General features: G+C 45.8%; 1 protein-coding gene across 2 annotated transcripts in view; it reads right to left on the bottom strand.

Annotated features, from left to right (window-relative positions):
- Positions 1-526: 526 nt before the first annotated feature.
- Positions 527-27,652, bottom strand: part of mgat3b (beta-1,4-mannosyl-glycoprotein 4-beta-N-acetylglucosaminyltransferase b) — a 76,362-nt gene continuing 49,236 nt past the window's right edge. For both annotated transcript variants that reach the window (XM_055907313.1, XM_055907314.1), the window contains 6 exons: positions 9,637-9,715; positions 8,680-8,855; positions 8,324-8,486; positions 5,426-6,135; positions 4,819-5,128; positions 527-2,021 (listed from right to left, as the gene is read on the bottom strand). In XM_055907313.1, the coding sequence (XP_055763288.1) occupies positions 1,551-2,021; positions 4,819-5,128; positions 5,426-6,135; positions 8,324-8,486; positions 8,680-8,855; positions 9,637-9,715 (1,909 nt within the window). In that variant the 3' untranslated portion in view covers positions 527-1,550. The remainder of the gene's footprint in view (positions 2,022-4,818; positions 5,129-5,425; positions 6,136-8,323; positions 8,487-8,679; positions 8,856-9,636; positions 9,716-27,652) is intronic.

Below are 27,652 nucleotides of genomic sequence, written 5' to 3'. Positions count from 1 at the left end.
AGATACAGAGAGACACACAGAAAGAGAAGGAGGAGAGAGAGAAGGAAGAGGGGAGGGAATGAAAGAGAGGAGGGAGAGTGAAAGAGAGGAGGGAGAGTGAAAAAGAGGGAGAAGGAAAGGAGAGGGAGAGAGAGAGCCAGGGGAGTAAACTACATTTAGTTAAGTTACATTCTCCTGAGGATAAAAAAAGGGAACACACACACACCGTGTTGCTGTAGATTTTCTTCCCTTTCTCTCTAAAGACTCAGTGACCTACCTGAACGCAGCTCTCCCTCCTCCCTCATCACCCCCTTTCTCTCTTCCCTCTCCTCCCTTTCCTCCACTCCTTCCTCCCCCTCTCTCTCGTTACCATGGCAACGTGGGCAGCACATTTCTGCTCGAGCAATCAAGTGACCTTTTTTTACCGGACCTTAGCAAGAGAGAGAAAGAGAGAGGGACAGAGGGGAGGGAGACGGAGAGAGAAGGATGCAATAGAGAAGGCAAGGGAGAGAAACCAAAAGAGAGGACGAGAGAGAGAGTCAACCAGTATTTTTGTTTAAATCTTTGTCTTTATAGGCCACATAGAACAACAATACACCTCCTGCTGTGCTGTACAAAAGGCTGTGAAGACGACATCACTTCATCATTCATTCCGAGCTGTCTGTCTGTCTGTCTACAGAGGAGGACTGTCACCCACATATTGTGTTCTGACCTTTCAGGATCGCACACCCCAGTGCCCACGTGCGCGCATGCACACAGATTAACACATAAACACACACACACACACACACCTCACAGAGTGTTAGTGGTTTGCAGCAACAGATGCAGAAGTCCCATTCCATGTGTGTAAAGTTAACCGAGAGTTTCTACAACGATTCAGGCTTTTTCTCTTGTCAGTTCATTTGCAAGCAAGCCAAAATATTAACCATAGGAAAGCAATACACTGTAGACTGCACTATATCTAACTCACATATGATGAGAGGAGAAAGTGTGTGTGTGTGTTAGCAGGGGGTCACTAAAGACACAACAGGAAGGTATCCAACAGTGAGTGAGATTTCCGCGACGGGACGAGGGAGTGTCTGTGTCGCTATGACGATATGATGAAGTAAACATCAACAGAAACAAAAATGTCATCTTTTGCTTCATTTTTCCACAGGTTTGCGATTCGCCTGTTTTGTCCCTCTGCCCCCACCGTACCAACCCAGCATAAAGGCCTGTCTGTCAGTCAGAACTAGGAAAGTAGTAGGTGAGGTTCAGAGGTTGATATAGAGAGCGTTTCTAGGGAGGACTATTTTGTCAGTAGTCAGTGGTCATTTCCCCCCAAAGCTGTTCCAATGTTCCCTTTTACCCAAAAATAGGGACTTTTTGGAGCTTGCGTTAGGTATCCTTCCAACGTCAGTGTTTTCCTTCCTTCTATATCCTTCCACATCAGTGCTAAGGTTTTCCTTCTGTCTGTATCCTTCACCCATGAAGAGAGCTAATTTTGTTTCCATGTCCCTCCCTCTTGTGAGTCCCAGGGGCCCTCCTTCCTTACCCATTCACTTCCTTCAATTCTCTACCCCCCGAATTCGTTACCCCTCAATCATTTTATCATGTTTGACATATGGGTTCTCCAGAAGGTACAGGTACTTCTCATAATTCTCCAGCATATACTTTGGGGCGTACATGTGCTCTTTGGGGTCCGAGGGGGGATACTCCTGCACCGATCCATCGAACCAACCCCCCGTCCGGATCAGGTCCCGAATATAATTCAGATCCCGTTTGTCCTCGTAGTCGCCCCAACGCGGGAAGTCCCCGTTCTGGGCCGAGATCAGCTTAAAATGGATGCCCTCAGGGCTAAAGCACCAAGAACAGTGCCACCCAGCAAAGTGGAAGGGGCTTCCAACGGCCCACTGGACCAGGATGTGACCCGTGTCGTTCTCGTACTTCCTGAAACCGGGCATGGTGTAGTATTCCCGGCGCCGGAGACGTATCCCGTCGGCATCGTAGACGTCTCGGAGCATTCCGACCGTGCACCCCGACACGACCTCCAACGACCCCAGCTAGAACAAGAAGGGGATACTTTATTCAGATGGAATTGATCAAAACACATTTTATTGGTAAATACACAAGGTTATCAGATGTTATTGGTCACATACACATGGTTATCAGATGTTATTGGTCACATACACATGGTTATCAGATGTTAATGGTCACATACACATGGTTATCAGATGTTAATGGTCACATACACATGGTTAGCAGATGTTATTGGTCACATACACATGGTTATCAGATGTTAATGGTCACATACACATGGTTATCAGATGTTATTGGTCACATACACATGGTTATCAGATGTTAATGGTCACATACACATGGTTATCAGATGTTAATGGTCACATACACATGGTTATCAGATGTTATTGGTCACATACACATGGTTATCAGATGTTAATGGTCACATACACATGGTTATCAGATGTTAATGGTCACATACACATGGTTATCAGATGTTATTGGTCACATACACATGGTTATCAGATGTTAATGGTCACATACACATGGTTATTAGATGTTAATGGTCACATACACATGGTTATCAGATGTTAATGGTCACATACACATGGTTATCAGATGTTATTGGTCACATACACATGGTTATCAGATGTTAATGGTCACATACACATGGTTATCAGATGTTATTGGTCACATACACATGGTTATCAGATGTTATTGGTCACATACACATGGTTATCAGATGTTAATGGTCACATACACATGGTTATCAGATGTTAATGGTCACATACACATGGTTATCAGATGTTATTGGTCACATACACATGGTTATCAGATGTTAATGGTCACATACACATGGTTATCAGATGTTAATGGTCACATACACATGGTTATCAGATGTTATTGGTCACATACACATGGTTATCAGATGTTAATGGTAACATACACATGGTTATCAGATGTTAATGGTCACATACACATGGTTATCAGATGTTAATGGTCACATACACATGGTTATCAGATGTTATTGGTCACACACATGGTTATCAGATGTTATTGGTCACATACACATGGTTATCAGATGTTAATGGTCACATACACATGGTTATCAGATGTTATTGGTCACATACACATGGTTATCAGATGTTATTGGTCACACACATGGTTATCAGATGTTATTGGTCACATACACATGGTTATCAGATGTTATTGGTCACATACACATGGTTATCAGATGTTAATGGTCACATACACATGGTTATCAGATGTTAATGGTCACATACACATGGTTATCAGATGTTATTGGTCACATACACATGGTTATCAGATGTTAATGGTCACATACACATGGTTATCAGATGGTAATGTGAGTGTAGCAAAATGCTTGTGCTTCTAGTTCCGACCATGCAGTAATATCTAAGTTAAGATACACATTAAGGGGCGGCAGGTAGCCTAGTGGTTAGAGCGTTGGACTAGTAACCGAAAGGTTGCAAGATCGAATCCCTGAGCTGACAAGGTAAAAATCTGTCGTTCTACCCCTGAACAAGGCAGTTAACCCACTGTTCTTAGTCCGTCATTGAAAATAAGAATTTGTTCTTAACTGACTTGGCTAGTTAAATAAAGGTAAAATTAAAAACAATCGGAGGAGAAGATCCTTGGTCTGAGAGGTGACCAAGAATCCGATGGTCACTCAGATAGAGCTGCAGAGTTCCTGGAGCTCCTTCCAGAAGGACAACCATCTCTGCAGCACTCCACCAATCAGGCCTTTATGGTGGAGTGGCCAGACAGAAGCCACTCCTCAGTAAAAGGCACATGACAGCCTGCTTGGAGTTTGCCAAAAGGCACCTAAAGATTCTCTGGTCTGATGAAACCAAGATTGAACTTTCTGGCCTGAATGCCAAGCGTCACATCTGGAGGAAACCTGGTGGCAGCATCATGCTGTGGGGATGTTTTTCAGCGGCAGGGACTGGGAGAATAGTCAGGATAGAGAGAAAGATGAACGGAGAAAAGTACAGAGAGGAAAACCTGCTCTAGAGCGCTCAGGACCTCAGACTGCGATGAAGGTTCACCTTCCAACATGACAACGACCCTAAGCCAAGACAACGCAGGAGCGGCTCCGGGACAAGTCCATGAATGGCCCGGACTTGAACCCGATGGAACATCTCTGGAGAGACCTGAAAATAGCTGCGCAGTGACGCTCCCCATCCGACCTGACAGCGCTTGAGAGGATCTGCAGAGAAGAATGGGAGAAACTCCCCAAATACAGGTGTGCCAAGCTTGTAGCATCATACCCAAGAAGACTCAAGGCTGTAATCGCTGCCAAAGGTGCTTCAGCAAAGTACTGGTTAAAGGTATGAATACTTATGTAAATGTCACATTTCAGTTTATTTTATTTGATAGATTTGCTAAAATAAAAAATAAAATCAGCTTTTGCTTTGTCATTATGTGGTATTGTGTGTAGATTGATAAGGAACATTTTAGAATAAGTCTGTAACGTGGAAAAAGTGAAGGGGTCTGAATACTTTCCGAATGCACGGTACACACAACCCCTCCGATACATACACACACCAGTAAGCAGTTTTAGGGGGTTAAGTGATCCTAATAGCCAACCATAGCACTTAACAGGCACTGTATATCGTTTGAGTGGAATCCAATAGAGATCTTATCTTTCTAGGATCTGTCACTAACAACTCTCTAGTAGTCGGCTCAAATCCTGTTCGATAAGATAAAAAAACTTGATTGTCCATCAAGTTTACACAGGATAGATTTCGCGCCTGGTTTGGGATTCGAAACAGCAACCTTCTGTTAACAAGCCCTCTAACCTCTAACCCTCTAGGCTACCTGCTTCCAGAAGAACCCGTAGAGCGACTTCCTCATGTGGATGGCGAACGGTTCCGTCCACCCGTCGAACAGCTTGAGGAAAAGAAGTCCCTCGCGGGCGGGGATCTCGTCGGCATCGTTGATGACGAAGACGTCGTCGGGTCGTGATCCGGTCACCCTGGCCATGCCGTCGCGGGTCAGGTAGGTACGGAGGTAGTCATCAGCAATCCAGCCGTCCTGGCGCCCGCCGTCGGGGAAGTGGTCCAGGAAAACGTAGAGGATTTTGTGGCGCACGTAGTCGTAGGTTCCGTTCAGGAGGAGACGCAGGAACCTGGAGGGAGGGACAGATACAGACAGTGTGTCAACAGATACGCTTAAACAAGTCTTTCAGGAGAGAGAGACGAAGACAGACACACAGACACTCAGAAGGCAAGCCAGCCAGATGGACAGACAGCCAGCCAGATGGACAGACAGCCAGCCAGATGGACAAACAGACAGCCAGCCATCTCATCATCCTGTCCACTCGTCGAAGTGGTCGTCTCTCTCCGTCGGAGGAGAAGTTGGAGGCAAACAGAAACAAAGCCAGCAAGACAGACAGACAGACGCATATATAGCTATGTCCACTCACCGTAGTGGTCGTCTCTCTCCGTAGGCGGTGAAGTTAGACTCACACACCAGGAACAGATCCACAGCCTGGGTCAACTCGTGGAACCTCACGTGGAGAAGATCAAACTCATGGTTCACGTTGATGGCGTTGATCACCCTCCTGGGTCTCTCTCTGGGCGTCAGTCTCTCCTTAGTGGGCAGGTTAGAGTGGTAGACCATGGTAGGTACCCCACAGTAGGGCCCGTGCCACCCCGGCCGACACACACATTTTACTAGACGTTTGCCTCCTCGTCCTCTTGATTTGGCCTTGGGAGGCATGGAGGTGCCGGAGGACGACGGATGGAGTGGTTGTTGGTGGGATTGGTTCAGGACCGCCAGGGGCTTACGTTGCCCAGGGGAGCCAGCTCGAGATCCTACCCCAGTACCAGTCACAGTAGGCCACCCGGGTCGTGCCGCGTCATCCCTGGGGGTGGCGACCTCCGTCCCCTGGCGGAAGCAGAGGGCTCCGGCTTTAGTGCGGACGAAGTAGGAGGTGGGGTCGTCCTGGAGCTGGTGGGTGCGGGTGTGGATGTCCCCCAGGGTTTCTAAGGGGTCCGGGGATGGAGCCTTGGAGGGCACCACCTGGTCATCGATCCCAGCCGAGGCCTTTTCCTCTGGGGCGTAAGGTCTGACAGGGTGGGCTGGGTGGCTGGGGTACCAGGGCTTGAAGTGGAGGTCCTCACCTTCACGCTCCTGAGGAAGACAAGACAAAGAGGGGACTGTTTAGCACTTTACTTATCCTCACAGATCAATCTAGAGAAACTTTATTAGGGCTCTTTACATTCTGCATCGCTGAAGGGTTACAGATAGAAAGGTTATTTCCGATTGAGCCGGCATATGCAGCATTTACCATAATTACAGTCTGCTCTATTGCGGGAACATTGCCTTTAATTCTTAGGGATAGGCGTCCCGTCAACAGGGAAATCATGCTGAACTTAATCAAATCAAATGCCATTTGTCACAAGCACGGAATACGCCCTTAACCAACAATGCAGTTTTAAGAAAATTATTTACTAAATAAATAAAAAAGTTACACAATAAATTAACAAAAACGAGGCTATTTACAGGGGGTACCGGTACTGAGTCAATGTGCGGGGTACAGGTTAGTTGAGGTAATTTGTACATGTAGGTAGGGGTAAAGTGAATATGTATAGATAATAAACAGAGAGTACCAGCAGTGTAAAAACACTGCTGGTACTGCCGGGGGGGTGTCAATGTAAATAGTCCGGGTGGCCATTTGATTAATTGTTCAGCAGTCTTATGGTTGGGGGTAGATGCTTTTTAAGAAGCCTTTTGGACCTAGACTTGACACTCCGGTACCGCTTGCCGTACGGTAGCAGATAGAACAGTCTATGACAGGGGTGGCTGGAGTCGGACAATTTTTGGGGTCTTCCTCTGACACCGCCTAGTATTTAGGTCCTGGATGGCAGGAAGCTTGGCCCCAGTGATGTACTGAGCCATATGCACTACCCTCTGTAGCGCCTTATGGTCTGATGCCGAGCAGTTGCCAAACCAGGCGGCGATGCAACCTGTCTGAATGCTCTCGATGGTGCAACTGTAGACTTTCTTGGTGTGTTTGTACCATGATAGTTTGTTGGTGATGTGGACACTAAGGAACTTGAAACTCTCGACCCACTCCACTACAGCCCTGTCGATGTGAATGGGGGCGTGTTCAGCCCTCTTATTCCTGTAGTCCACGATCATCTCCTTTGTCTTGGTCACGTTGAGGGAGAGGTTGTTGTCCTGGCACCACACTGCCAGGTCTCTAACCTCCTCCCTATAGGCTGTCTCATCGTTGTCAGTGATCAGGGCCTACCATCGTTGTGTCGTCAGCAAACTTAATGATGGTGTTGGAGTCGTGCTTGGCCACGCAGTCGTGGGTGAACAAGGAGTACAGGAGGGGACTAAGCACCCACCCCTGGGGGCGGCCCGTCATGAAGTCTAGGATCCAGTTGCAGAGGGAGGTGTTTAGTCCCAGAGTCCTTAGCTTGGCGAACAGCTTTGTGAGCACTATAGTTTTAAACGCTGAGCTGTACTTCCGCAATACGGATTAAATAGAGCCCTTAGTGTTAACTGCTACTTTGTTTACATGCAATGACTCAGATTCCATTAAACTTTGCTCCTGACATTTAAAAGGAAGAGCCTTAATGTTTGGACTGGAGGTAGACTACTGATGATAATGGTGTATTGACTGGAGGTAGACTACTGATGATAATAGTGTATTGACTGGAGGTAGACTACTGATGATAATGGTGTATTGACTGGAGGTAGACTACCAATGATAATGGTGTATTGCCTGGAGGTAGACTACCGATGATAATGGTGTATTGCCTGGAGGTAGACTACCGATGATAATGGCCTTGAGAACCGTTTCTAAAGACACTCTTTCTTATCACAGGTTCCGAAGCACTTTTATGCCCAGGGCCTGTATTCATAAAGCGTCTCAGTGTAGGAGTGCTGATCTAGGATCAGTTTAGCCTTTTATATCATAATGAATATAATTATTTGGACAGGTGGGGACCTGATCCAATATCATCACTACTACTCTAAGACGCTTTGTGGATACAGGCCCAGGCCTGATCATTGCCTTGAGGAGGGTTTCTAATACACAGCTAACATTTAGCCAACACCCTCGTTTAAGAACCTCAAACACATCCCAGCAGTGAGTAGTCAGCACATCTGGCAGGAGATATCCCAGGCTCCCTAGCACTTCCATGACCAGGCATGATCACTGACTCGAGAACAGCTTCTAAGATCAACAGTTTGTAGCTCATACTCATGGCAGTATAGTCAACACAGTGTAGAGATTAGCCAAACTGTCAATCCTGCAAAGTCACAGTGAAGATGTAAAATAACCGACCGTTCAACCAAACTGTCTCACCTCGTTGGGATCCGTGTCCCTGTGTCTGGGTTCCTCCTCTGGTTGACCCCATGGTTGGGGCGCAGCAGGTTCCTCTCTCAGCCTCATCTCCACCCCACCTCCTCTTCCTCCTCCACCCCCAGGGCCTATAGCCCCTACGATCCGGGGCTTGGTGTCCGAGGGCCTGTAGGAACAAACAGAAATGTCATGTTGGTCAGAAAGGTCATGTTGTCATCAATCAATCAAAAGTTTTACAAAGCCCTACTTCATCAGCAGTTCCCATGTCTGTGATACAAACACACACACACACACACACACACACACACACACACACACACACACACACACACCCCCCCATCCCTCCGACCCACACACACCTGAGGGCGGGCGGGGGTCCATCCTCCTGCGAGGCGGCGAAGTCAGACGACGAGGCAGCCGACGTTAACGGTGTGGCCCCCCCCTCCCTCCAGAAGAAGCCTGTCACCATGATGAAGGACTTGATGTTGGGGTACGGGGCCGACAGCTCCTTGAGCAGGGATACGTAGTGCAGGGCCTGGAACAAATAGAATGACTTTATCAACAACAATACAATTATAGCTTTATTTCCCCCCCAGGAACTTACATTTTGGAATTGTGAATTAATGAATGAATGAATACATTTTATTTGACAAATATTTAAAAAAACATACAGAATAGCCTCAACTATTTAAACAGCTATACACACAGTAAAATGACTATTTATACAACTACACACACAGTAAAATGACTATTTATACAACTATAGACACAGTAAAATTACTATTTATACAACTATACACACAGTAAAATGACTATTTATACAACTATAGACACAGTAAAATGACTATTTATACAACTATTCACACAGTAAAATGACTATTTATACAACTATAGACACAGCAAAATGATTGAGAAAACACAACATCAGACGACTTACTTCCATTGTCATCCTTGTTATTACATGAGCAACAATAGACAGCTCGGGCAAGACTGTCGGTACATTGGCACCTCACATACAATTTCATTTAAAATACATTGAATATATACAATATAAAGATCTTAATTTGACCTGTATTGTCACAGCAAAAATAATCCTGAAGCAACAGAATTTAAAAGTTTAGTCCAAAATGTTTCTTGATCGGTGGTTAGGCTATTAGCTAGTCAAAATGCGGCTACATGAAGAGTGGAATACTGTCAGAGCAGGTGTCCAGTGCTTATCTGCATTTCCTGAGGAAAAGGAAAAATTCTCAGCAGCAAAAGAGTGATCAAATTAAGATCCTACATCTGTAGGCTATACATATAACAATATATTTTACCTTGTAATAGTGGAGGAAGGAGATGACACACAAGCCCACTGTGCACAGCAAGAACACTCTGTGACGTCGCATTTTCATCCTATAGGAAGAGAGGGAGAGAGAGAATCGTCCAATGGGAGATGACACACAGGCCATAAACATATCAACATGAACTGTGCATGGCAAGAATGTTGCTTTCTTTTCTTGTAGAGAAGGGTAGAGGAGGGGGAAGAGAGAGGAGGGGATGGGGGAGAGACAGAGTCAAAGGTGAAAGAGATGGAATAGGAGAAAGGGGGAGAAAGGAGAAGGAGATAGAGAATGTGGGGAGGTAGCAAGAGAGAAGAGGGTGAGTGGGGAGGAGAGAGAAAATCCTTTCATTATTCACTCATCCCTCTTTCCCCTGGAGGATTTCTACAGTAAACATCACATGAGAAAGATCTCTTTCTTTGATGACCATAATCTTCCTGAGTCTAAAGCAATGACATCATCAACCAATCAGTGAACTGTACATTTCATCTAATCCAATTTAATCCTTGATTGGTTAATATAAAATATGTGGCCAAAACCTTGATCAACTCATTAAAATTCCTAAAAAACATACAGAAAAAAACATCCCAGAATATAAATGTCGTCCCTTTCTAACAACTTCAGAAAGTACATTGACTTTCATATCCTTCATATCCACTTTCTCTTAAAACAGTTCAGTTCATATTCAGTTCATATTCAGGGCAGTCAGTGCTGACGATGCAACATCTATTCGTACATTTAATCCATCTTAATATTTTGTTTTAATACATCTCTCGCAGCCCACTTTAACCACACACAATGAAAGAAAGGGGGAAGAAAAGAGAGGTAGAATGGGAGAGAGAAAGAAAGAGGAGGGTGGGAGAGGGAGAAGAGAGAGAAAGAGAGAGAGAGAGAGACCGAGGGAGAGAGTGAGACAGAGAGATAGATTGAAAGAGTAGGGTGGGAGAGGGAGAAGTGAGAGAGAAAGAAAGAGAGAGAGACCGAGGGAGGGAGAGAGACAGAGAGAAAGAGAAAGAGAGCGAGAGAGTGTGAGAGAGAGAGAGTGTGAGAGAGAGAGAGAGAGAGTGTGAGAGAGAGAGAGTGTGAGAGAGAGAGAGAGAGAGTGTGAGAGAGAGAGAGTGTGAGAGAGAGAGAGAGAGAGTGTGAGAGAGAGAGAGTGTGAGAGAGAGAGAGAGAGAGAGTGTGAGAGAGAGAGAGAGAGAGAGAGAGAGAGAGAGAGAGAGTGTGAGAGAGAGAGAGTGTGAGAGAGAGAGAGAGAGAGAGTGTGAGAGAGAGAGAGTGTGAGAGAGAGAGAGAGAGAGTGTGAGAGAGAGAGAGTGTGAGAGAGAGAGAGAGAGAGAGTGTGAGAGAGAGAGAGAGAGAGAGAGAGAGAGAGAGAGAGAGTGTGAGAGAGAGAGAGTGTGAGAGAGAGAGAGAGAGAGTGTGAGAGAGAGAGAGTGTGAGAGAGAGAGAGAGAGAGTGTGAGAGAGAGAGAGTGTGAGAGAGAGAGAGAGAGAGAGAGAGAGAGAGAGAGAGGCAATCTGGCAGTTGTAACACACAATACCTAGTATGAATCTAAAGTAGCCTAGAAGCCTGTACAGGACTACCTCAGGGATTCCAGTGCTTTATCAAACTATGAACAGAACAGAGGAGAGAGAGGGAGTCGAGATGAGAATGAGAGGGGAAAATCAGGAGGAAAAGGAGATTGGGAGAGGAGGAGGGATGGAGAGATGTGGTCCAGTGGAGGGAGGAAAAGTATGAACAAGGGATCAGCCAGAGGGAGGGAGGGAAAGAATGCCAAAAAAAGGAAACATTCAGTAAACCTCTCTGAGAAATGTCAGCGTTTTGCATTCCTGCTTAGACCAGGGAGATATATGCTGCTGACCCTTTATACGCTGACTTGAGGACAGTTTAGTGTTCTCCCTAAGGGTTGAGGATAGGATATGGGGGAGGGAAAGCTGATACTAGATCTGTGCCTATGGGCCAGAAATCTATACAGGCTATCTCTGAGGTCACACACATACGGTTCCATTCCACAAGGCTAATGCTACACTTGGCAGGACTACAAGCAACAACTGAGAGGAAGGGAGGGAGAGAGGAGGGGGGAATTGGTGCGGTGCAAGGGAGTGAGGTAGGGAGGGAGAGATGGTGTGAGGGAGGAGCGAGAGATGAAGGGAGCAAGGGTGGTATTGAATCAGTGTGGTGCTAGGGTGTGAGGTAGGGAGGGAGAGAGGGTGCGAGGGAGAGAGGGGGGTGAGGAGAAGGGAGAGATGGAGGTGTAGTATTGGAAGGTTGCGGTGCTAGAGAGTGGAATGAGAGAGGGAGGAGAGGAGGGGTGGTTGAATCTGTGTGGTGCAAGGTACTGAGGGAGTAGAGGAGGGGTGGTTGAATCTGTGTGGTGCAAGGTACTGAGGGAGTAGAGGAGGGGTGGTTGAATCTGTGTGTTGCAAGGTACTGAGGGAGTAGAGGAGGGGTGGTTGAATCTGTGTGGTGCAAGGTACTGAGGGAGGAGAGGAGGGGTGGTTGAATCTGTGTGTTGCAAGGTACTGAGGGAGTAGAGGAGGGGTGGTTGAATCTGTGTGGTGCAAGGTACTGAGGGAGTAGAGGAGGGGTGGTTGAATCTGTGTGGTGCAAGGTACTGAGGGAGGAGAGGAGGGGTGGTTGAATCTGTGTGGTGCAAGGTACTGAGGGAGTAGAGGAGGGGTGACTCGGTACGTTGCTAGACAGAATGGAAGCAGGGAGCGAGCGAGGAAGGAGAAGAGAGAAGGAGAGCAGGGCTAGGTTTCCCCCTCCAGTCATTTCCTCTCTGTCTACCTTATTATCTCTCATCTCCAATTCTCCTTCATTTTCTCTCCTTCTCTTTTTTGCTCCCACTCTCCTCCGTCTCCCTTTCCCTCTCTCCCCATCTCCATTACATTACATATTTCCTGTCCACACACAGTATAGGCAAGATGGCATGAAAGAAAGAGTGAAAAGCTAGAGATGCTCATAAGAGAGGGAGGAAGAATGACAAGAGAAGCTAGGATGTATGAATGTCTTTTTCTCTCTCTCTCTTTCTCATTCCTCCTTCTTCTACTGTATAATAAAGGTGTTAGCTCAAGGATGACAACCTCTCTCTCTCTATCAACTGTATATCTCTCTCGCTAACTCTCTGTCTCCTTACATCTCTCTCTCTGTAAGCTAGAAGACAGCATGAAACGACAAGTGAAACGGGATGAAACGGGGAGAGCGTGAAGAAATGGATGTCTCTCTCTCCTTCTATAACACAAGGTGCTAGGTCAGTAATACTCCCATGATGAAAACCTTGTCTTGCTCTGAACACTACACACTGCTGTCAATGCTCAGCGTTTTACAACAACACAAAAGGATGAAAATAGTTGCGGGAAAAAAACGTTCAGGTGGGCCTGTAACACAAAGGACCATGGCTATGGTGCCGGATGCTGTTCTTCCATCCCTACTGTAGAGGGGAATCCCAACGACCAGTTGGAAACGTTGCCGTCTCAACTAGAGAACAGACGGTCTTTTCTAAACAGGAACCAACAGTACAGTATAGATCAGGTTGCTCAACTCTTACTATGAGGTCCAGAGCCTGTCGGTTTGCACACACCTGATCATCAATTACAGACACCTGGTGTCCCAGGTCTAAATCAGTCCCTGGTTTTAGAGGGGAACAATGAAAACATGCAGTGGAACTGGCTTCCAGGTCCAGAGTTGAGTGTGAGGGGTATAGATTATGGTGCCAGTCAACCAGGTGCACATTTCTACAGTCAAGAAGAAATGTTGACAACAGATCAGAAACAGATTGGCTTCTCTGAACGTGAACCAATAACTGTAACATCTATGTACTATGGTGCCAGGTACCAATGATGCACATCTTTAATAGTCAAGACAGGAAACGTTGGAAACTGACAGATATAGAACCAATAGAAAACAGGCTTTTCAACTGATAGGTATAGAACCAATAGAAAACAGGCTTTTCAACTGACAGATGTAGAACCAATAGAAAACAGGCTTTTCAACTGACAGGTATAGAACCAATAGAAAACAGGCTTTTCAACTGACAGGTATAGAACCAATAGAAAACAGGCTTTCAACTGAGAGATATAGAACCAATAGAAAACAGGCTTTGCAACTGACAGATATAGAACCAATAGAAAACAGAAGGCTTTTCTGAACGTGTACCACTTTATACTGTCTACTGTATCTACAGCCTGGTGCCAGGTACCAAAGGCCACATCAGCGGGCAGGAAATGTTGCAGTTAGAGAGGAAATGTTGCAGTTAGAGAGGAAATGTTGCAGTTAGAGAGGAAATGTTGCAGTTAGAGAGGAAATGTTGCTGTTAGAGAGGAAATGTTGCTGTTAGAGAGGACATGTTGCTGTTAGAGAGGAAATGTTGCTGTTAGAGAGGAAATGTTGCAGTTAGAGAGGAAATGTTGCAATGTTGCTGTTAGAGAGGAAATGTTGCTGTTAGAGAGGAAATGTTGCTGTTAGAGAGGAAATGTTGCAGTTAGAGAGGAAATGTTGCTGTTAGAGAGGAAATGTTGCTGTTAGAGAGGAAATGTTGCCTTTAGAGAGGAAATGTTGCAGTTAGAGAGGAAATGTTGCAGTTAGAGAGGAAATGTTGCTGTTAGAGAGGAAATGTTGCAGTTAGAGAGGAAATGTTGCTGTTAGAGAGGAAATGTTGCAGTTAGAGAGGAAATGTTGCTGTTAGAGAGGAAATGTTGCTGTTAGAGAGGAAATGTTGCTGTTAGAGAGGAAATGTTGCTGTTAGAGAGGAAATGTTGCTGTTAGAGAGGAAATGTTACAGTTAGAGAGGAAATGTTGCTGTTAGAGAGAAAATGTTGCCTTTAGAGAGGAAATGTTGCAGTTAGAGAGGAAATGTTACAGTTAAAGAGCTTCTACACCTGCATTACACCACTACACCAAGAGCTTCTACACCTGCATTACTAGCTGTTTGGGGTTTTAGGCTGGGTTTCTGTACAGCTCTTCGAGATATTAGCTGATGTACGAAGGGCTATATAAAATAAAATTGATTGATTGATTGAAGAGGAAATGTTGCTGTTAGAGGAAATGTTGCAGTTAGAGAGGAAATGTTGCTGTTAGAGAGGAAATGTTGCAGTTAGAGAGGAAATGTTGCAGTTAGAGAGGAAATGTTGCAGTTAGAGAGGAAATGTTGCTGTTAGAGAGGAAATGTTGCAGTTAGAGAGGAAATGTTGCTGTTAGAGAGGAAATGTTGTAGTTAGAGAGGAAATGTTGCAGTTAGAGAGGAAATGTTGCTGTTAGAGAGGAAATGTTGCAGTTAGAGAGGAAATGTTACAGTTAGAGAGGAAATGTTGCTGTTAGAGAGGAAATGTTACAGTTAGAGAGGAAATGTTGCAGTTAGAGAGGAAATGTTGCTGTTAGAGAGGAAATGTTACAGTTAGAGAGGAAATGTTGCTGTTAGAGAGGAAATGTTGCCTTTAGAGAGGAAATGTTGCAGTTAGAGAGGAAATGTTGCTGTTAGAGAGGAAATGTTGCAGTTAGAGAGGAAATGTTGCTGTTAGAGAGGAAATGTTGCAGTTAGAGAGGAAATGTTGCAGTTAGAGAGGAAATGTTGCAGTTAGAGAGGAAATGTTGCAATGTTGCTGTTAGAGAGGAAATGTTGCTGTTAGAGAGGAAATGTTGCAGTTAGAGAGGAAATGTTGCAATGTTGCTGTTAGAGAGGAAATGTTGCTGTTAGAGAGGAAATGTTGCTGTTAGAGAGGAAATGTTGCAGTTAGAGAGGAAATGTTGCAGTTAGAGAGGAAATGTTGCAGTTAGAGAGGAAATGTTGCAGTTAGAGAGGAAATGTTGCAGTTAGAGAGGAAATGTTGAAATGTTGCAGTTAGAGAGGAAATGTTGCTGTTAGAGAGGAAATGTTGCTGTTAGAGAGGAAATGTTGCTGTTAGAAAGGAAATGTTGCTGTTAGAGAGGAAATGTTGCAGTTAGAGAGGAAATGTTGCAGTTAGAGAGGAAATGTTGCTGTTAGAGAGAAAATGTTGCCTTTAGAGAGGAAATGTTGCAGTTAGAGAGGAAATGTTGCTGTTAGAGAGGAAAAGTTGCTGTTAGAGAGGAAATGTTGCTGTTAGAGAGGAAATGTTGCAGTTAGAGAGGAAATGTTACAGTTAGAGAGGAAATGTTGCAATGTTGCTGTTAGAGAGGAAATGTTGCTGTTAGAGAGGAAATGTTGCTGTTAGAGAGGAAATGTTGCAGTTAGAGAGGAAATGTTGCAGTTAGAGAGGAAATGTTGCTGTTAGAGAGGAAATGTTGCCTTTAGAGAGGAAATGTTGCTGTTAGAGAGGAAATGTTGCCTTTAGAGAGGAAATGTTGCAGTTAGAGAGGAAATGTTGCCTATGTTGCCTTTAGAGAGGAAATGTTGCTGTTAGAGAGGACATGTTGCAGACTCATAGAGAACCGATGGAGAACAGATTGCCTTCTCTGAACGTGACCCGATAACTCAATACGATATACAGTACAGTATAACTACGGTACTAGGTAGTAACGATGGAAGCTGCACGTCCCTAAACTAGAGGGTAAATGTTACAAACTGACATACAGTAGAGAACAGATAGGAAACAGATTGTGTTCTCTGAACGTGACCCAATAACTCTGTATATCCATGATTGTGGTGCCAGCTACCAAAGGTATACAGATAACACTCCCTACAGAGAAGAGGGAATGTTGCAGACACACACAACACTCGTTGAGAACAGATAGAGGACTGATAAACAGACAGAGAACAGACTGCCTCTTCTGAATGTGAACCAAATGAACCAATGACCCACTGGTATCCCAGTGGCCATCACCATGGCAACAAGGACAGCCAGCCAATCAAACTGGTCAGAGGTTCTGTACACAGAGTAGTAGATATTGACAGTGTCATTATTTGTCGAATAGTTGATATCAAATGAGGAAGAGGGGAAGGATGTTCTCTCCAGCAGCTGGTTTGTTTATCTAAAAACACCTTCTTCAGAGATTACAGTGAACACACACACACACACACACACACACACACACACACACACACACACACACACACACACACACACACACACACACACACACACACACACACACACACACACACACACACACAGTCCCACACAGCATCCCTAGGGTGGGAAAAATACCCATTGGAATGCAGCCTTAAGATATTTGAAATGCTCTACGGGCCGTACACGAAACCCAAACATTTGGTTTGGAATCTCTTGGAGGCCTGCGGACTGGTAAACAACCAGTGGTGCACTGCTACAGCCTGCTATGTGGTGGCACCCTGATCACTCTCTCAGATTAGCTGGCAACACACACACACACACTCGGTGGCACAGACACCAGCCACCATTATTGCTGAGAAGGGCAGGGCAGAAATTAACAGAAAAGCTCATTGTTGGTTGTCATAGCAACAGAGGGGGTGGGGGCAATAGAACACAGACAGGGAGGGAAATAGAGTTTGAGACAATATTATCCACAGTCAACAAGCCAACTTAGCACTATCCTGGGAGACCTCACACACAACGCATGCACACACATTGGACACTCATGCAAACGGACACACACACAGGATGTGGGCCTGTATACAGACGAGACATTCTGTCGACTTGGTCTTAACCAGAACCCCAAGGGGACAATGGCTGCTTACTAAGCAATAAACACAAAGCCTGAACTGTTCGGACTCCTGTCCTAAGTGTGTGTGTTCCTCTGTTCTCCAATATCAACGACCATGCAGATGTCCCCAGTCCCATTGTATCAAATAGTGGTCAATGACCCAAAGGGCCAACTAGGCGGCCATTTTGTGCCGACACAGCATCAGCAATAGATATGGCTCCTATTGTCTTTGCGGCTCCACAGCTCCACATTTTCTCATCACATTAGGGTCTGGTAATGGACCACGTGGCCACTGTGCCCCAGCTGGCCTTTTTCCCTAGAGGAGGAATATGTCAAGGACATTGGGACGGGGAAACGAATAAAAAAATGGATGGATGGAGGAGTCAAATTGTCTTAATTGGTTGGCCTATCAAATCAAAAGGGTTACAGGTTACATCCCATGACTACACACACACACACACACACACACACACACACACACACACACACACACACACACACACACACACACACACACACACACACACACACACACACACACACACACACACACACACACACACACCACGCACGCACACACTCACACACTTATGCTGCTTTCACATAGGATTTACGGTACTTTGCCCCCCCCCCCCAAAAAAAAATGTGGCCAATGTTTATAAGACCCCCTTACAAACAGGCCCATTTTGACCCGATTCTTGCCTAAATACACCTTTTATACCTTCCATGCCGGCATGCGGGTGACGAGTGGTAGTACTGGTGTGCAGATGTGGGTGGGTGTCTATTTTTATAAATCCATTGAAAATATACACCATCAAAACTAAATCCTTTATTAATTTGTTTCAGCAGGTCCTAATAAACATTATAAGACTAATAAAATGTATTTTCAAAAGAATAGAATAGCATATGTTGAGTTTAATCAAGCCTATCTTAGGGGTCTGTGCAGCCATTATGTTCTTTAAACAGACAAGACACACCTACCCGATCACAGTCAATGTGTTTGGGTAAAATTAACATTTTTGTTTTATTCTATAAACTACTGACGACATTTCTCCCAAAATCCAAGTAGAAATATTGTCATTTAGGGCATTTATTTGCAGAAAACGACAACTGATCAAAAGAACAAAAAAGATGCAGTGTTGTCAGACCTCGAATAACGAAGAAAATACATTTATACTCATTTTTAAACACAATACTAATGTTTTAACTTAGGAAGAGTTCAGAAATCAATATTTGTTGGAATAACCCTGATTTTCAATCACAGCTTTCATGCGTCTTGGCATGCTCTCCACCAGTCTTTACATTGATGTTAGGCTACATCATTGCACGCTCAATGTTTCTGATCAGTGATAGATGAGCTATACCACCTCCACTTATTGGCCCAGACAGAAACCAAATCACCAAATAGGCCGAGCCTACAGTATAGAGACGGAGACTCAGTGAAACAAAATCACATTGGTTGATTATCAGACAAGTCAGTGAAGTTACATGATTGTGGTTGGGAAGCAGGCCTGGGCTACTAAACGGCTGGTAGTGAAGAGTACAACATACCACTTGTTAAACTACATAACCTGGCAACGTGTTCTAGTAAACTAACTGATCACGGCAGTATGCACTCAACTCAGCTAACATTTTCCCCGACCTAATTGTAGCCTAAGCAATATCCAAACGGAAATCTAACATTTATTCATTTATCAAGACGAGTCCCCACTTAATGTTACAGCCTTATTCTGAATAAGTATTCAGACCCTCTGCTATGAGACTCGCCTCCCTGACCAAGGCCCTTCTTCCCCGGTTGCTTAGTTTGGCCGGCAGCCAGCTCTAGGAAGAGTCCAAACGTCTTCCGTTTAAGAATGATGGAAGCCACTGTGTTCTTGGGAACCTTTAATGCTGCAGAAATTGTTTGCTACCCTTCCCCAGATCTGTGCCTCGACAAAATCCTGTCTCTGAGCTCTACGGACAATTCCCCTTACCTCATGGCTTGATTTTTGCTCTGACATGCACTGTGAACTGTGGGACATTATACAGACAGGTCTGTGCCTTTCCAAATCATGTCCAATCAATTACACTTACCACGGGTGGACTCCAATCAAGTTGTAGAAACATCTCAAGGATGATCAATGGAAACAGGATGCACCTGAGCTCAATTTCAAGTATCATAAATTAGCTAATATTTCAACAAAACAGTTTTTGCTTTGTCATTATGGGGTATTATGTGTAGATTGATGAGGGGATATTATTCTTCAGTCCATTTTAGAATAAGGCTGTAACGTAACAAAATGTGGAAAAAGTCAAGGGGTCTGAATACTTTCCTAATGCACTGTTTAAAAACTTTGTGATGCTTGGCTTGGTTTATTTTTTGTTGTGTCCTGCAAATGCACATGTACAAATGGAACACTAGAGCCAAAGCAAATTAACGATGTCTTCAAGACAAAATTTAGACCAAATAGTTTTACAGTATTTCAAAATGTTTTTATCCCTGGGGAAAGATCGAGTTTTGATGTCAGGGGTACTCATGTCCATCCCTAGCATCCAGTTGTTGTTAAGAAAACAGTGCACTGCTTAGCGGTGGGCTATGCCAAGAGATTGGTGAAGTGACATGCCTTGCAAAGTTTAGAACTTCAAGGAGGACGGTTAATGGGCGTTGCCTAGCAACTGTCAAGAGTTTAAGAGCATAGTGGTGCTGATGCCGCCTCAGGGCTACGTTTCATACTAAGCCGTAGGCAGAACTTTACTGAAGTGATGAGGCTTCTAGGTTGTTTGGTGGAAATAAAAGTTTAGGTTTTGATGCCAGAAACATATTTTCAGAGTTTAGAAAAGTCTGAAAAAAGTTGGCGGTATGATCAAGGTGCCGGAAAAACGTTTAAGTATGAAAGGGATAACACACACACATGCTAACACACATGTAAACACGCTAACACACGCATGCACGCACAAACACACACAACACACACATTATAGGATAGCATGTCATTTAGAGGTGGCTTCAATAGTCTGAAGAAGCATCCTCTCCTGCAGATGAAGGAAAGGAAACAAGGAAGGGACAAGGGAGCTTCTTAGACGATTGAGATGCAGCCCAGCCTCTGTCACCTCATTTAAACTGCAGATCAGACAGGCCCTGTTCTGCCCAGAACACCCATAGATTTCCATTGCTGACCCCACAGTGTTCGTCTGACTGACCTGTTTCAATAACTTCCTCTGTTCCTGTTCCTCTGAGTCACAGGCTTTACAGAGACCAATGGAAACTAGTAAGGTTGTGGCCCAAATGCCACCCGATTCCATATACTGTGCACTACTATTGACCAGCACTCTATGGCAGGGGTGCACAACCTTTTCCCCACAGGGCCCCTTATTCACATTAGAAAACTGGTACATAGATATAGAAGAGTTGGCTACAGCGTGGGAAAGACAGTAAGGCTCTCTTGCTCTCTCACCCACTGTCCCTTTATGTCCTTCTCTCTCTCTCTCTCTCTCTCTGCTCCCCTCCCTCTTTCCTCTCTGTCCTCTCAGTACATCCCTGACCATGCCTTGCCCCGTTTCATCGGTGTTGTTCTTCTATTAGCCACCGCTAAGCTAGCTCTACAGTGACTCATCCATAGGACATCACCCAGCAAGAGTCTTCCATTAGCCACTGCTAAGCTAGCTCTACAGTGACTCATCCATAGGACATCACCCAGCAAGAGTCTTCCATTTGCCACCGCTAAGCTAGATCTCCAGTGACTCATCCATAGGACATCACCCAGCAAGAGTCTTCCATTAGCCACCGCTAAGCTAACTCTACAGTGACTCATCCATAGGACATCACCCAGCAAGAGTCTTCCATTAGCCACCGCTAAGCTAGCTCTACAATGACTCATCCATAGGACATCACCCAGCAAGAGTCTTCCATTAGCCACTGCTAAGCTAGCTCTACAATGACTCATCCATAGGACATCACCTAGCAAGAGTCTTCCATTAGCCACTGCTAAGCTAGCTCTAAAGTGACTCATCCATAGGACATCACCCAGCAAGAGTCTTCCATTAGCCACTGCTAAGCTAGCTCTAAAGTGTCTCATCCATAGGACATCACCCAGCAAGAGTCTTCCATTAGCCACTGCTAAGCTAGCTCTAAAGGTACTCATCCATAGGACATCGCCCAGCAAGAGTCTTCCATTAGCCACCGCTAAGCTAGCTCTAAAATGACTCATCCATAGGACATCACCCAGCAAGAGTCTCAGTTTGTGTGTATGGTACTCAGTGTGTGTGTGTATGGTTCAATGGTACTCAGTGTGTGTGTATGGTTCAGTGGTACTCAGTGTGTGGGTATGGTTCAATGGTACTCAGTGTGTGTGTATGATTCAGTGGTACTCAGTGTGTGTGTGTATGGTTCAATGGTACTCAGTGTGTGTTCAATGGTACTCAGTGTTTGTGTATGGTTCAATGGTGCTCAGGGTGTGTGTATGGTTCAGTGGTACTCAGTGTGTGTGTATGGCTCAGTGGTACTCAGTGTGTGTGTATGGTTCAGTGGTACTCAGTGTGTGTTCAATGGTGCTCAGTGTGTGTGTGTGGTTCAGTGGTACTCAGTGTGTGGGTATGGTTCAGTGGTACTCAGTGTGTGTGTGTTTGGTTCAGTGGTACTCAGTGTGCGTGTATGGTTCAATGGTACTCAGTGTGTGTGTATGGTTCAGTGGTGCTCAGTGTGTGTGTATGGTTCAGTGGTGCTCAGTGTGTGTATGGTTCAGTGGTACTCAGTGTGTGGGTATGGTTCAGTGGTACTCAGTGTGTGTTCAATGGTACTCAGTGTGTGTGTATGGTTCAATGGTACTCAGTGTGTGTGTATGGTTCAGTGGTACTCAGTGTGTGTGTATGGTTCAGTGGTGCTCAGTGTGTGTATATGGTTCAGTGGTGCTCAGTGTGTGTATGGTTCAGTGGTACTCAGTGTGTGGGTATGGTTCAGTGGTACTCAGTGTGTGTGTATGGTTAAGTGGTACTCAGTGTGTGTGTGTATGGTTCAATGGTACTCAGTGTGTGTGTGTATGGTTCAGTGGTACTCAGTGTGTGGGTATGGTTCAGTGGTACTCAGTGTGTGTGTGTATGGTTCAGTGGTGCTCAGTGTGTGTGTATGGTTCAGTGGTGCTCAGTGTGTGTGTTTGGGTCAGTGGTACTCAGTGTGTGTGTATGGTTCAGTGGTACTCAGTGTGTGTGTATGGTTCAGTGGTGCTCAGTGTGTGTGTTTGGTTCAGTGGTACTCGGTGTGTGTGTATGGTTCAGTGGTACTCAGTGTGTGTGTATGGTTCAGTGGTGCTCAGTGTGTGTGTGTGGTTCAGTGGTACTCAGTGTGTGGGTATGGTTCAGTGGTACTCAGTGTGTGGGTATGGTTCAGTGGTACTCAGTGTGTGTTCAATGGTACTCAGTGTGTGTGTATGGTTCAGTGGTACTCAGTGTGTGTGTGTGTATGGTTCAGTGGTACTCAGTGTGTGGGTATGGTTCAGTGGTACTCAGTGTGTGTGTGTATGGTTCAGTGGTACTCAGTGTGTGTGTGGTTCAGTGGTTCTCAGTGTGTGCGTATGGTTCAGTGGTACTCAGTGTGTGTGTATGGTTCCGTGGTACTCAGTGTGTGTATGGTTCAGTGGTACTCAGTGTGTGTGTATGGTTCAGTGGTACTCAGTGTGTGTGTGTGGTTCAGTGGTACTCAGTGTGTGTGTATGGTTCAGTGGTACTCAGTGTGTGGGTATGGTTCAGTGGTACTCAGTGTGTGTGTATGGTTCAGTGGTACTCAGTGTGTGTGTGGTTCAGTGGTTCTCAGTGTGTGTGTATGGTTCAGTGGTACTCAGTGTGTGTGTATGGTTCCGTGGTACTCAGTGTGTGTGTGTGTGGTTCAGTGATACTCAGTGTGTGTGTGGTTCAGTGGTACTCAGTGTGTGTGTATGGTTCAGTGGTACTCAGTGTGTGTGTATGGTTCAGTGGTACTCAGTGTGTGTGTATGGTTCCATGGTACTCAGTGTGTGTGTGTGTATGGTTCAGTGGTACTCAGTGTGTGTGTGTGGTTTAGTGGTACTCAGTGTGTGTGTGTATGGTTCAGTGGTACTCAGTGTGTGTGTGGTTCAGTGGTTCTCAGTGTGTGTGTATGGTTCAGTGGTGCTCAGTGTGTGTGTATGGTTCAGTGGTGCTCAGTGTGTGTGTTTGGTTCAGTGGTACTCAGTGTGTGTGTATGGTTCAGTGGTACTCAGTGTGTGTGTATGGTTCAGTGGTGCTCAGTGTGTGTGTTTGGTTCAGTGGTACTCAGTGTGTGTGTATGGTTCAGTGGTACTCAGTGTGTGTGTATGGTTCAGTGGTGCTCAGTGTGTGTGTGTGGTTCAGTGGTACTCAGTGTGTGGGTATGGTTCAGTGGTACTCAGTGTGTGGGTATGGTTCAGTGGTACTCAGTGTGTGTTCAATGGTACTCAGTGTGTGTGTATGGTTCAATGGTACTCAGTGTGTGTGTGTGTATGGTTCAGTGGTACTCAGTGTGTGGGTATGGTTCAGTGGTACTCAGTGTGTGTGTGTATGGTTCAGTGGTACTCAGTGTGTGTGTGGTTCAGTGGTTCTCAGTGTGTGTGTATGGTTCAGTGGTACTCAGTGTGTGTGTATGGTTCCGTGGTACTCTGTGTGTATGGTTCAGTGGTACTCAGTGTGTGTGTATGGTTCAGTGGTACTCAGTGTGTGTGTGTGGTTCAGTGGTACTCAGTGTGTGTGTATGGTTCAGTGGTACTCAGTGTGTGGGTATGGTTCAGTGGTACTCAGTGTGTGTGTATGGTTCAGTGGTACTCAGTGTGTGTGTGGTTCAGTGGTTCTCAGTGTGTGTGTATGGTTCAGTGGTACTCAGTGTGTGTGTATGGTTCCGTGGTACTCAGTGTGTGTGTGTGTGGTTCAGTGATACTCAGTGTGTGTGTGGTTCAGTGGTACTCAGTGTGTGTGTATGGTTCAGTGGTACTCAGTGTGTGTGTATGGTTCAGTGGTACTCAGTGTGTGTGTATGGTTCTGTGGTACTCAGTGTGTGTGTGTGTGTGTGTGGTTCAGTGGTACTCAGTGTGTGTGTATGGTTCAGTGGTACTCAGTGTGTGTGTGTGGTTTAGTGGTACTCAGTGTGTGTGTGTATGGTTCAGTGGTACTCAGTGTGTGTGTGGTTCAGTGGTTCTCAGTGTGTGTGTATGGTTCAGTGGTACTCAGTGTGTGTGTATGGTTCCGTGGTACTCAGTGTGTGTGTGTGTGTGTGTGTGTGTGGTTCAGTGGTACTCAGTGTGTGGGTATGGTTTAGTGGTGCTCAGTGCTCAGTGTGTGTGTGTGTGTTTGTGTGTGTGTGTGTGTGTGGGTGGTTCAGTGGGCAGGTAAGACAGATCTCAGGCGAAGGCCGGGTACTAAGAGAGAAAGGTTTGGGTTAGATGAGGGTGCGTGTTTGTATGGATGGAAAAGGGGTTTTAGTGCAATGGCGTGTGTGTAGGGGCGTAGGTTGCGATTGGGGAGTGTGTGTGTGGGAAAGTCAGTGGTATGCACACACTCCTCTACTCTCATCCATAATGTAACTGTACCAGTCAGTAAGGCCTCAACCCCTCCCTCTCTTTTCTATCATTCCCTCTCTCTCTCTCTCTCTCTCCCTAGACTGATGAACACAGTAGTGTCACTCTTCCTTCTCTCTCCTCTATTACACCCTTCCCTTTTTTATCTCTCACTCCATCCTCTTCCTCTCCTCCCTCCCTCCACTCCATCCCTCTCTTGTCATCCTTTCCCCCTCCCTCCTTACCTCCCTCTCTCCACTCCATCCGTTCCCTCTCCCTCCCTCCACTCATCCCTCTCGTCCTCTCCCTCCCTCCTTACCTCCCTCTCTCCACTCCATCCGTTCCCTCTCCCTCCCTCCACTCATCCCTCTCTCGTCCTCTCCCTCCCTCCTTACCTCCCTCCCTCCCTATCCTCTCCTTACCTCGCTCCCTCCCTCTCTCCATCCTCCCCCTCTCCTTCCTTCCCTCTCCTTTCTTCTCTCTCTCTCCTGGTATCTGTCTCCAGTTCTATCTGACATCATCATTGCCATAGGGATGGGAATGCCGGACAATCCATTTTCCCATAACCCTCCACAGTGTCTTGGTCCCTAGAACAACTTACTGGATGACTAAGACATCGTCATATCATCTTTAATAGTAAATGGATTCACAGTTTCCCACACATTATCACTTTCTTCTTCTCCTCCTTCAACACGAGCCATCCAGCCCTCCTTTCATCCTCCCTTTCTTCATTCAATCCTCTCAATTGCCTTCTCATTACAGCTGAAAAGGAGGAGAAGGAATCAGTATAACTGTCTGGCTGCTTTACTGCATATCTTGCTGACTTTAGCCCATTAGCGTATTAGCACTCTGCATTGGGGTGTTGTGTGTTTTTTTAGCTGAGTCATGCTAGCCTGGGGTTAAATATTAGCGGTAGGGATAATGACTGGGTTTGGAGACAAAGACAGGTGAGGTGGCACACACAGTGTGTGTGTGTGGTGCTTTGACGGTAAAAAATCTTATTATCATCTGTCCAGAGGTGTGTCATTATATTCCAGACAAACACTAATGCTGTCTAGTTCCTTTCCTCCCTCCCGAGTGGCGCAACAGTCTAAGGCACTGCATCTCGGTGCAGGAGGTGTCACTACAGTCCCTGGTTCAAATCCAGGCTGAATCACATCCGGCTGTGATTGGGAGTCCCATAGGGCGGCACACAATTGGCCCGGGGTAGGCCGTCATTGTAAATAAGAATTTGTTCTTAACTGACTTGCTTAGTTTAATATTATATATTTTTTATCTAACGCTCTACACCTCCCTCTCTCTCTCTCAATATTTCTCTCCACCTGCTGAGCAATGAATGGCTTTTAGAGTGCTGTATGAGGCCTCCGACCACAAGACATTACAGAGGGTAGTGTGTAAAAGAGGGCTTTTAGAGTGCTGTATGAGGCCTCCGACCACAAGGCATTACAGAGGGTAGTGTGTAAAAGAGGGCTTTTAGAGTGCTGTATGAGGCCTCCGACCACAAGGCATTACAGAGGGTAGTGTGTAAAAGAGGGCTTTTAGAGTGCTGTATGAGGCCTCCGACCACAAGGCATTACAGAGGGTAGTGTGTAAAAGAGGGCTTTTAGAGTGCTGTATGAGGCCTCCGACCACAAGGCATTACAGAGGGTAGTGTGTAAAAGAGGGCTTTTAGAGTGCTGTATGAGGCCTCCGACCACAAGGCATTACAGAGGGTAGTGTGTAAAAGAGGGCTTTTAGAGTGCTGTATGAGGCCTCCGACCACAAGGCATTACAGAGGGTAGTGTGTAAAAGAGGGCTTTTAGAGTGCTGTATGAGGCCTCCGACCACAAGGCATTACAGAGGGTAGTGTGTAAAAGAGGGCTTTTAGAGTGCTGTATGAGGCCTCCGACCACAAGGCATTACAGAGGGTAGTGTGTAAAAGAGGGCTTTTAGAGTGCTGTATGAGGCCTCCGACCACAAGGCATTACAGAGGGTAGTGTGTAAAAGAGGGCTTTTAGAGTGCTGTGTGAGGCCTCCGACCACAAGGCATTACAGAGGGTAGTGTGTAAAAGAGGGCTTTTAGAGTGCTGTATGAGGCCTCCGACCACAAGGCATTACAGAGGGTAGTGTGTAAAAGAGGGCTTTTAGAGTGCTGTATGAGGCCTCCGACCACAAGGCATTACAGAGGGTAGTGTGTAAAAGAGGGCTTTTAGAGTGCTGTATGAGGCCTCCGACCACAAGGCATTACAGAGGGTAGTGTGTAAAAGAGGGCTTTTAGAGTGCTGTGTGAGGCCTCCGACCACAAGGCATTACAGAGGGTAGTGTGTAAAAGAGGGCTTTTAGAGTGCTGTGTGAGGCCTCCGACCACAAGGCATTACAGAGGGTAGTGTGTAAAAGAGGGCTTTTAGAGTGCTGTATGAGGCCTCCGACCACAAGGCATTACAGAGGGTAGTGTGTAAAAGAGGGCTTTTAGAGTGCTGTATGAGGCCTCCGACCACAAGGCATTACAGAGGGTAGTGTGTAAAAGAGGGCTTTTAGAGTGCTGTATGAGGCCTCCGACCACAAGGCATTACAGAGGGTAGTGTGTAAAAGAGGGCTTTTAGAGTGCTGTGTGAGGCCTCCGACCACAAGGCATTACAGAGGGTAGTGTGTAAAAGAGGGCTTTTAGAGTGCTGTGTGAGGCCTCCGACCACAAGGCATTACAGAGGGTAGTGTGTAAAAGAGGGCTTTTAGAGTGCTGTGTGAGGCCTCCGACCACAAGGCATTACAGAGGGTAGTGTGTAAAAGAGGGCTTTTAGAGTGCTGTGTGAGGCCTCCGACCACAAGGCATTACAGAGGGTAGTGTGTAAAAGAGGGCTTTTAGAGTGCTGTGTGAGGCCTCCGACCACAAGGCATTACAGAGGGTAGTGTGTAAA

The sequence above is a fragment of the Salvelinus fontinalis genome, chromosome 40 (assembly GCF_029448725.1).
Source record: "Salvelinus fontinalis isolate EN_2023a chromosome 40, ASM2944872v1, whole genome shotgun sequence".
NCBI classification, from domain to species: domain Eukaryota; kingdom Metazoa; phylum Chordata; class Actinopteri; order Salmoniformes; family Salmonidae; genus Salvelinus; species Salvelinus fontinalis.
The sequence above is the reverse complement of the archived record's forward strand: the minus strand, read 5'-3'. Positions and strand labels throughout refer to the sequence as shown.